This window comes from Pholcus phalangioides, unplaced genomic scaffold (assembly GCF_987345545.1).
Source record: "Pholcus phalangioides strain wild (caught in Gottingen) unplaced genomic scaffold, Ppha-v1.0 ptg000010l_1, whole genome shotgun sequence".
Taxonomy (NCBI): Eukaryota; Metazoa; Arthropoda; class Arachnida; order Araneae; family Pholcidae; genus Pholcus; species Pholcus phalangioides.
This window is the reverse complement of record NW_028301603.1, coordinates 42380889-42391501: the sequence shown is the minus strand read 5'-3', so window position 1 is coordinate 42391501 and position 10613 is coordinate 42380889. Positions and strand designations below refer to the sequence as shown.

The window sequence follows — 10613 nt, the reverse complement described above, 5'->3', positions numbered from 1 at the left end:
CGGCTGGGATAATAAAGGTGGTTTTTCCCCCCTCCGTAATCGAGTCTGATATCATTCTCTACGAGAACGTCCATCCTCCCTTTGGGAAAGTCCATCATCGTAAACCATCCCAAGATGGTCTCTCTGGGCGGTCATGTCTGTCTGTCTGTATTTTAATACTTCACCGAAACGTTACGCGTGTATAAAGCCTCAAGGGAGGATGTAAAAATGGTAATTTGACGAAGGTGGGTGACTGTTGGAAACAGTGAAATAACAACAATCGATTCAGTCAGAAACCTTTAATCAAACTAATCATTTTATGAATTGACATATTAAAAAGTAAAAGGGATGATTTCGGATTTTTCCTATTGATTATTCATGGATCACATTTCCATATTATGTTCTACGTATTTCAATACATATATTTCATTCATTCGCGTGTGAGTGCAATTTATTTTCATCGGGATGAAATGTTAATGAATTTACTTTACCTTCCAGAAAAGGAATATTTTGACGACTTCGAAACTTTTCCCAGACAGCATCGTTCACGACGAACTTTGTAATTTTTTCATATAGAGTTCCATTCGGGGGGCGACTTCATATTTGGGTGTGGTTGCCCTAGAACTTGTCAGCAGAGACGGACTTCAAGCTCTCGCCGTCCGAGGCGCTACTAATATTTCTGTCCCTTTGAGATGCTGCTATATTTTGTTTTCTTATTTTCCCCCCTTGAAATAATATCATGCTCTTCCTTTCCTTAGATCTCACGTGCAGTTTTTTTTCCTTTCGTAGTTGATTCTTTAATGACGATGGCAAATGCTACAGTAGTCCATTACTGTCTACATCATAAAAGAAACTCGATCCATCTGTACGAGCGCTGGTTACTTAACTGTCTCCACGTTAGTAATCGCAAGAAGCTGTAACAAAATGATTCAATCGTAAACTACTTCATTGGGTCAGTTATTGTTGAAATATAATTCAAATAATAATGCGAGTCAGAGAATATTTCTGTTACAAAAACACGTTCACGATACTTTGCAGTAGTACCATGACTCGCGATCGGCCAAATCCTGATTAAAGTCAAACTAATTTCATAGCGGTTTAATTACATGCTAAAGGAAATTCAGCAGCTGTTGAAAACATTTCTGATTGTTGGGCTGTGGGAACCCGTTGAAAGCATCACAAGTTAAAATGAATGCCTTATCACCCAATGTTCAACTCAGATCACGAAAATGTGACGACATATTCCGGCGATCTTACGACTGCGGCTCCTTGCTACTAGCAAGCCAAGTCACCAGTGTCCCCGTCGCGTAGTGTGTTTCCTCGTCGCTAATACGCCAGTATCTTAATCTCTTGGTACCATAGAAATGCAGGTATCAGATCACATGAATACCGAGTTTTCTGGTATGTACGTGCAACTATAATATTCTATGGACGTGACCGAAGTATTGATTGAAACGAACAAATCTCTGAATCTTTCATCTCTGAACAAATTATTCAAATGTTGCTTGTGTACGTACCTCAGCGGATATTTAAAAGTTAAATACAACGGGGATGGGTTCGCGTAGAATTTTTGAATATAAATAGACAAGAAAATATAACTCATTTGTGAAACATACAAGGTCTCTCATGAAATTTTGATTACCTGTATATTATGTGTGTATATGATTCACTAGAACTCATGCATCATGTGTTGGTCAAGTGGCAATGTCGACATAATAAGATAATTTACTGGCGTCGTATTGATGGATTAACACTAGAAGGACGGACGGTGTCTGTGTGACCTTGAACTTCGAAAGTAATACACTCACTTAATAATATCACTCACGTAGGTCACGGTGTGACCCTGCACGCTTTTTCTGCTCCCATATCTCAAGTTGGAAATGAACCAAAAACTCTGAAATTTCTCGACTTTTCCTGAATTATCATGTTCTTACGATTATCTTCCTCAGCAACGGAGATAAGAACGGATACACCTGGAAAGACGGAACGCGGGGATGTCACACTGAACCTCGCATATATTTTAGAACACATTCACCGTATATTACTATCAACATTGTGACAGTAAATTTTTATGCTGTCAAAATTCTCCTGATAGTCTCCATGTGCTTCTACAATACGGTATAATCCCCATTCATGAGCCTTTTTTTTTGCCTTCATTCTTATCTGCAGATGTCGGTCAGAAGGTGTCACTAGGGTTCTGTTAAGTTTTTTTTTTTTCATTTTGTCCAGTAAATTGTTTGTTCTGCAAAGCAGAAATATCCACGTGATCACGGTTGGAGTAGAAATGGCGCAGAGATATTTTCGCCGAAGAGAAAACTTATCAGAAGTTAGCAAAGTTTCTGAGTGTAGGGCTGATGACAAGAATTCAGATGAGTGAAAGAATGAAACTACCCGATGCAAAAACTTTGTGAAGTAAGCATTAGTATTGACGATGGATGTGCGGATCAGAAGTGAATTATACGTCCAAAAATGGCCTCAGCTGACGCAAAATGAAATACTGCTAGAAACAATTATTGCAAACCACATTGAAGCCACCAATAAAGACCTAGAACTACACCAAAACGTCAACTGATTTCCATAAATATCCGAAGTCCTCAATAATATCTCGTTTATTGCTAGCAAAGAAACAGCTGTAGATGAACTTCCAAATCCCGAAGTGCGGCGAATACGCAAAGTGGCCGAGAGGTTTACCTGAAGTCCGATTTGCAGAAGTGATTTGGGCTTTGACCGGCCAATTCTTGAAGCGGCCGCTGATCCCTGGCTAAAGTTCAATGTGCTGATGTAAGACGTCATACGTCGGTCATGTGCCAAATGTAATTAGAAGGAAAAAAAATTGATTTCCGCAGTAAATGCGACATGATGGGTTGCCATAGCTAACGATGTCATAATTATCGCGAAAAAAATACGCAAACTTTTGGCAATGACCCTGAATAGTGTCTTTTGTTTTCCAGCCACATCAAAAATTAGCTGACCAAAGCCCGGAATGGGGACAATGGCCGGATCAATAATCAACGAAACTGGCCAATTCACGAACTGGAAAATTTCGAGCTTTGGCAGTAACATACAACATATAAATATGTAACGTGAGTGACCTCGATATAACGATAATCGAAAGTAATACAAGTGTGGTCCAAGTAAAAAGGAGGTAGAACGATTTATCGTTACATCGAGTATCGTTTACCATCACACGTAATATATTCGGGTAGTAGGTAATAGTCAAGTAATATGATATACCAGGTTTTCCACTGGCCTCCAAGTGGAAAAGCAATAAACAACCTGAGGATGCCCCGTGATGAGTGAGTCTCACACTGTAGCGTCAGTGTTGCTCGGTCGTCACCATCAACTCCTCCTTCTACCCTGATCATGGCCCACCGCTCTGTCTCAATGAAGAGATTTTAGCAAGTGGTCGAAGAAGACCTGGGCTATTCTGGAAACTGTGCATGTATGTATGTGTTGTGAGCCAAACGTGAAGTCTGTTTCTGAATAATGCTTTTCACGTGCAGTGTTGCCATCTGCCATCGGTTGTTCTAACTATGAGTGAAGTGTAATGAATGAATTATTGTATCTTTGTAGGCCTGTTGCTGTCTATGGCGAGACTTTTGAACGGAGAGATCGGCTCGCATTCGTGCCTCGAAGTCGGGAACCGCAGAAAACCAACGTCAGCCGACCACTGTCACCATCATCACTGCTTCTTGTGGGAGAACGTTTTTCCCACTCCCAGGAATTTAATTAGGCAAGTATTCGAAAGAGTGTGTGTGTGTGAGAGAGAGAGAAAGAGAGTGTGCGTGCGTGTGTGTCTATTTTTACGAGTGGCACAAATAATATCTTCCGGTTCTCCCCCAAAATGTCAAAGTGGCCCACAGAGGACACGTCACATATTATTTCCAGACCTTTTCCTTCCTATCTTACTCAGCTTTTCATCATCATATTCTTGTCCAACTCAGATTATAATAACAGTACCTATTCCATATTGTCCGACACACCATCTGTGTAAAAAAATTAATTACGTTCCATCTGAAGGGGACAAATAGCTAGTTACTGATGCGCACTGCGCAATTAAATACGGCACTTGCGATGCACATTGTGCTTAGTTTCAAATTATTGGACACATTTCCGATAGTTAATAAACACTTGAAAACTTGCTGAAGTAAATTTCTGGAAGTGGAAAAACAAATCTTCGTCTATAGCAGCCCTGATGATGGTGACAATCGAGCGTCTCTGTCTTATCACGGGGACATTTAAAAGAGTTGTGCATCACCGTACCACTTGGGGTCATACCAGAAAGTGAAGAAAACCCAGTATTCCATATTGCCCGACTTTTCCACAATACCCCCACACTTCCTATATGTAAACGATAGCTCTTACCAACAGGCGTTTGACAGTGTCGGCCACAGAAACCGATTGCGCAAATGCACAAATAATTCAAATTTTCACCCCTCCAACATGTCCCTCCGTGTTTGCATGGTGTGGCATCGCATGGATTAATTGCTGAAAATAAAATGAGGCAGATATTATCATAATTGATCAAAATACTTGATGTCGATCAATTGTGGAATAAACAATCAATAATAGCACGATTCATTTGTGTGGTCGTTTTGGTTTCCTGGCTATCACGCGTCAAGAGCGCCCACCCATTTGAGAGATCTGGGATCGAATCATGGAAATGATAAGAAAGGATAGCCGTTTAGAACTAGCGTTAGTTCTCAGGGTGTGAACATATTGCACGCTAGATTCCGATTCTGCACGTCGACCCCCTTACCGGATTGGTTGAAAAGCCTGAAATTCAAGTTTTTATCCAATTCATGACGGCGCGGACCAGTAGAATCGAAAAACAGTGAACATTACATTCTTAGGCCGGGATTGCTCTCTAAAAACGCAGCCAATAAGCGTATCGGTTACTTCAAGTTTTTAAAAATATCTTTTATCAAACTTTTATAGTGTAATCCCGATCAAAGTTGCGGTCTGAATAGCCTCTCGGATACACCCATCATTCGAGAACACTTTGATATCTCTCCGAGATCGGAAGCAGGGTGTGTCCGGTTTTTGAAGATCAAAGTCTGAGTAGTTTATTTGAAAGAGTTTCTAAGCCGGTCACACAGTGGCTGTTATCGTAAACACGATATTTCTTGCGAACACTGATGATCGGTAACTGTAACCGGAACAAGAGAAAGCCGTAAAGTTTGTGCCTCAGAATAAACCTATAGATGATACATTTATTCCCGAAAACAACCAAATAGTTCCAACGGTAAGAGAAAACCGTGACGCTTGAAATCGTCGTGCGATTCTGGCCTTAGAGCGTGAACATAGTTCGTCCAAATTTCCGACTCTGGAAACCCGCGTCATCTCCGATTGGTTAAAAACCTAAATTTCAAGCTTATAAAAAGTTGAAATTCGGGTTTTTAACAAATCGGAGACGAAGCGAGTTTCCACAATCGGAAATACGCAATCGCGCTATGCTTACACGCTTATATAGAAAAAAATTATGCAGTTGTTTGTTGCCAAACCTGTTTCGCAATTCTTCCCAGTGTGTGTTTTATGACAGGAACAAAGGTAATCAGAGCCTCTCCCTCTATAGCAGGTGCCTCCGTTCAAGCAGGGCTTTGAATAGCAAGCATCAATTTCTGTGACATGAAACATGAAAAAAAAAAAAAAATCAACTAACGTTGAAATAAGTCACAATTCACCACGAAATGGTATGAATGAATTAAACATACATTTCTTGCGGATCTTGAAACGTTTTTCTAATAAATTACCTCTTTCGCAGTTTTCTCCAGTGTGATTCTTCTGGCAGACGCAGAGATATCTGAAGTTATTGTCATACCAACAGACGCCACCATTTTGGCAGGGATTCGAGAAACAGGCGTTCAAACCTTTCAGAACGAAAGTTTAGTTTTTGTGCATTATATGAAAGAATCTTCGTGGATACAGACAGAGTTAACTCAGTGGCACCTGTGTAAGTTGGACACCATTACGTTCCCACATCATATCTGTCTAAGTTACAAAGGTGTCCAACAGAGAGATTTGCAAGACAATTATTTTTACGGAATCACTAACCGAAAGATGATGACAAATGTCGTTTGTACTTACAAGTATTCACCGTTAGAATCTTACTACAGTGTGCGTACAAAATACCTAAGATTCACAGTTGACAAAACTATGTAATGAGGGGATTTAAATGCATATATACATTATATTTAGTAGTTTGAATCCACCTGAGCGGTAAAAAACCTAACTTCACAACAGCACTGCCAAGCATGCAAAATTTCAGTAAGTAATTAGCAGAAAATGTGCTGTTACCTACAAAGATAAGAAACACGAATAGATATGGCGCAACAGGCAAACTGTCCATTGAGGAGCTAGCTGGGGGAGGGGGGAAGGAAGAAAAAACAGCATAAAATAATATGATCGTTAATATATCGAGATGTACAGCAGCCCGAAATGAAAGTAAGTTTCACGATAATGTTCCATCACATTAAGGATGTTCAAATTTACAATAGCTGGAGGGTGTCCAAAACACAGTATTATATACATTCTAAACAATAAAATTATAGATGGTTTCATTTTGAAACCTCACAATATAAGTTGGTGTCCAACTTGACAGATGTTATTATGTAGTTAAGAATCACAAGATGCTTATAATTATCCTTTGAGCATGTTACATATGCGGAACTTCGACTTAGTTTTGCTCAAATTAAACACAGAAAGCGCAAGACATGTGATTCAGAGTGTCGTGCTTGGGCCATCAGTTGAAATGCGAATGAATATATGAGAAATCACTCAGCACGTTCAATTTTTCATTGCACGGATACGCATGTGCTACGTAGCTTCGAACGAGGAGATTTGCAGCATAATCAGAGCTTTCTGTTTCTTTCTCTGACAGCAAAATTGTTGAGGATGTAAAAAGTTACATTGGTGAAAAAAATAATAAACCAACTAACCTCGTTCACAATTTTTGCCCTCGTGAGTCTGAGGACATGTACATATGTAGCTATCATCGTCGTTTTTTTCCCAACACAGGCCTCCATTGCGGCAGGGATCGCTTTCACACGGCCCGTTCTCTATATTGATCAGTACAAGAAAGACAAAATACAATTCGTATTTCAAATATATTCGTGGACATAAAACAATAATGACATTTCAAAGTTGAAATCTGAGAAGGGAATTATGAAAGAGCTACTTTTGACGCATTTTCCGGATTTGTTTTCATAGCCAGATTCACAAAAGCATCGCTTTGGTCCACGGTTGTCCAACGAACAACTGATCTCACCCTCTCCACAATAGCAATCTGTGTAATCATGAAACAACAACTGTTAGCACAAAATATCAATGATAATCTTTTCCTGAGAGAGAGAGTGTGTTATTTTTTTTAATTTCAAATTCAATAACTCGAAGCAAAAGCTTCGTATAAGAGATCAATTCAAAAATAGCCTTGTTTATATAAAGATGAGTCTCAGTCTAATTACCTCACTTCACTGAAATCGAGAATGAAGATTATTTCGATTAGCTTTATCAGTCACATTAACATAGTTATCACCATAAATGTTCATCTCATATAATTGTGATGTTCAACGTTATTTCTGTGAATATGTGCATTTTCCGATTTTCGCAGATGTCATTTGAAATATTTAGCGGAAAATGGAGTGTTTTTTTTCCCTTCAAAACTTTAGAGGAGGCAATAAGTCGTTTCGATGAATTTAGGAAGCACGTTTTTGCCTGGTAATAAGTTAGACCGTTATTCCGTCTAGCTCCTATGCCAATGAAACAATGAACACAATGATGGCATGCACCGTTGTTCCAATTAATAGAATTCACGATAGAAACCCGATTTCGCAAAACGAATGTACCATAGACGGTAGTCTATGTAGCATGTGGGCATGCGGTAGTCTGTGTAGTAAATGCAGCATTATTAGGCCACCCTGAAATAAGTCTTCATTTATTTCTCACTCATTCGCGAATTTTCAGCAATCTCAGCCATAAAAATTGACAGATTTCAGAGTTTGAAATGTTTTCTTGGCACAAAAAAACATTTCATTCTTGTAAATGTCCCGTATTTACCCCAGTAATCACCAGATTTCTTACATTGCACACATGTGCAACATGCGTATATCATGGAAAAATTGCTGTGCACGTAACGTAAGTGCGTTGAGATGCGCGGGTTATGTTTCCAAGCAGCGCTGCGACATCTATCCTTCCGAATCCGGAAGCAGCAGTTGACGTGCAAGTTGCATGTTGCGAGGAAATCAATATTATTGCTGTATGCGTGAGTATAAAGTGTTGTTGCATTCGTGCATATGCCAATTGTAGCCGAACACCCTTCCTTGTATCTAATCCGACTGCGGAAATGGCCATATCATCGCGACGTAGACCATCGCCAAGCTCACACGACCGCACAGCAGGTGCGTCATCGACAACTGCACACACAACATGTGGAATGAAAATTAACAAGTCACAATTCATACAACACAAATAAACAACTGTGGAAGGAAGTATGAAATTCATTAATACCCTGGCAAATAGGAGGATATTTGACATGGTTGATTCCTTTGCCACGTCCACATACACATATAACTTCGCTTGAATGTGGATGTGAGATACATTTCCCTGGGCAGTTTTTATCACATCCTGAAACATGAGGATACATAAATTAATATACAATTTGTACAGGAGAAATCACCGAATCGAGGGAGACGGAAATCACGTGCACATACTCTAATTTCTTATTTTAAATGATGTCATAGCAACTGAATGGAACAGAGAGGTGATTATAGATAGATACTGCTGCAAGAGTGAGTCTCCATGATTGAAAATAGTGCCCGAATCTCCCATAATTATCCCGCCATACTTTTATCATAATGTGGTTTCCAAGGTTTCGTGGAAACACTGACTTTTATTTACAGTGCTTAGTGGTTACAGTTTTGATAGCAAATTGTAAGTAGTACTGTACTTATTCCTTTGACTCCGCGCATGCTCCAATTAATCTGATTATAATCAATTAATTAAATACTGGTTGTTGGTTTTTTTATGTTTGATATTTATGATATAACTTGAGGAAAACTTTACTTGAGGAAAAAAGGCACTTTATACAGATGCCACGAACATATAAGGGAATGTTTGGCTCCAGGCAAAACCGTAGCCAGAAATTTATTTCGGAAGGAGACGACTAGTAATTTGAGGGAGACAGAGCAATCGATTTAACCATGTTATGCCATGGAAAATCAGTCATTTCCCCCTTCATGGACCAGATCTCTCTTGCCACGGCCTTGGCTCCAGACCTTATGGAAGTTACACACGAGATTAGATTCCTTTTTATTTGAATTAAGAGATTAACAACAAATTTTTGAAGATTAACACCAAAACAAGCATCTTCGACAAGGCATATTTACATTATACACATAAAATAATACTTCCTTATGCGTTATTTATGTAATTATACTTTTTTTATATGTCCCTAATTATTACTAGTCGGGTGAGATGAAAACATATTCATCGAAAAGCCAAATATCATGGCGATGGGGGTAGTCGCCTCTTCAGGTGGGATGTCCTGGGTACGTAATTGCATTCATTTTTCTCCATTTAGTTGCAAAACAATTATCCTTGCGTGAAAGAAGTAACTAAAAACTTCTTTTCTTTGGGAGCAGCTTTTAATGAATAACGTTCATTCACGAGGAAGAAAATACCTAAAATATCCAAAATCTGTACCCAAGTTACTCCGGTTTTACGGTATCAGAAGAAAAAGTTATAATACAGTATATTTTTATGATTTTTCAAGAATCTGTACTTGCCTTCTTGGTATAGACCATGGTCTACCAGAAATTTCGTAATTTCATCATCGTATTCCGCAGGAGGTTGCATAGTTGATAGTGGAAGTTGATCGGAGTCGTAGCCAACCACATTTCCAAGGATAGCTGCAAACTGGGATCCAAGCACGATTAATAGCAATGGAAGTGAAACTGATGAAATTAAACGTCGGATCATGTTCGAAATTTACGACTCAAAGCTCCCGATAGGATGACGTTGGTTTCGAAGTCAGTCTTGTGCAATTTTGCGAGTTTAGACTTTCTTCCAAACTGACAACAACTCTGGTCCAATCGCTATGAGCAGAAAGTTTGGACTAGAAAACGCTCGTCACTCTTGCCCATAGATATGAAACATGATCAGTCTTTTCTGCTCTTTGGTCCCAGATGATCTCGATTGCCCAACAAATGACATCAAAGGTCACGAGAAACGTTTATCTTGCTGTCACTGCGCATTTATAAATATAGACTCTGTGCCCTTCTCCCAGACAGAGATTGAAAAACAGAAAAATTTATCAGATTAAAAAAAATAATTTTTGAATAAATTGAAATTTTTAGGAAAAAATGTGCTTTTCTTTTTGCTGTTTCAGTTAATTTCTGTAAATTTAACCAATTATCCAGTGCCGTCTTAACGCATGGGCCCACCCTGGCACGGCCCGGGAGCCTTAAGCGAAGGGGCCTCACAAAATTAGATCTGGTTGAAATTTTCGAGAATTCACCAGGTAGGGCCCTCACAAAAAGCACTTGGCCCGCGGGCCCATGATGGTTTTGAGACGGTCCTGCATTTATCTACTACACTAACAGTAATTTGAGGTACGAGATTAAGGCATTTATTTTGTA

The 10613-nt window shown here is 39.3% G+C and overlaps 1 protein-coding gene across 2 annotated transcripts; it reads right to left on the bottom strand.

The window, feature by feature from the left end:
* Positions 1-265: 265 nt before the first annotated feature.
* On the bottom strand, positions 266-10092 carry LOC149081517 (uncharacterized). Of its 2 annotated transcripts, XM_089238452.1 has the most exons (8): positions 9762-10092; positions 8485-8601; positions 7157-7264; positions 6918-7037; positions 5733-5849; positions 5484-5600; positions 4345-4467; positions 266-893 (listed from the first exon to the last, which is right to left on the bottom strand). In XM_089238452.1, exons 1-8 carry the CDS (start codon positions 9952-9954, stop codon positions 877-879), a joined length of 912 nt encoding a protein of 303 aa, XP_089094578.1. In that variant the 5' UTR covers positions 9955-10092; the 3' UTR covers positions 266-876. The 2 variants fall into 2 exon arrangements, with proteins under 2 accessions (XP_089094578.1, XP_089094579.1); XM_089238453.1 differs by lacking the exon at positions 5733-5849 and having other exon boundaries at positions 744-893; positions 9762-10072.
* Between the last annotated feature and the right edge of the window lie 521 nt (positions 10093-10613).

Coding starts and splice junctions, on each gene's coding strand:
- LOC149081517 (XM_089238452.1), bottom strand. CDS start 9,954: ATGATCCGACGTTTAATTTCATCAGTTTCACTTCCATTGCTATTAATC. Junction 7,265..8,484: donor ATATCCTCCTATTTGCCAGG/GTATTAATGAAT, acceptor ATGATTACACAG/ATTGCTATTGTGGAGAGGGT. Junction 7,038..7,156: donor ATCCGGAAAATGCGTCAAAA/GTAGCTCTTTCA, acceptor TGATCAATATAG/AGAACGGGCCGTGTGAAAGC.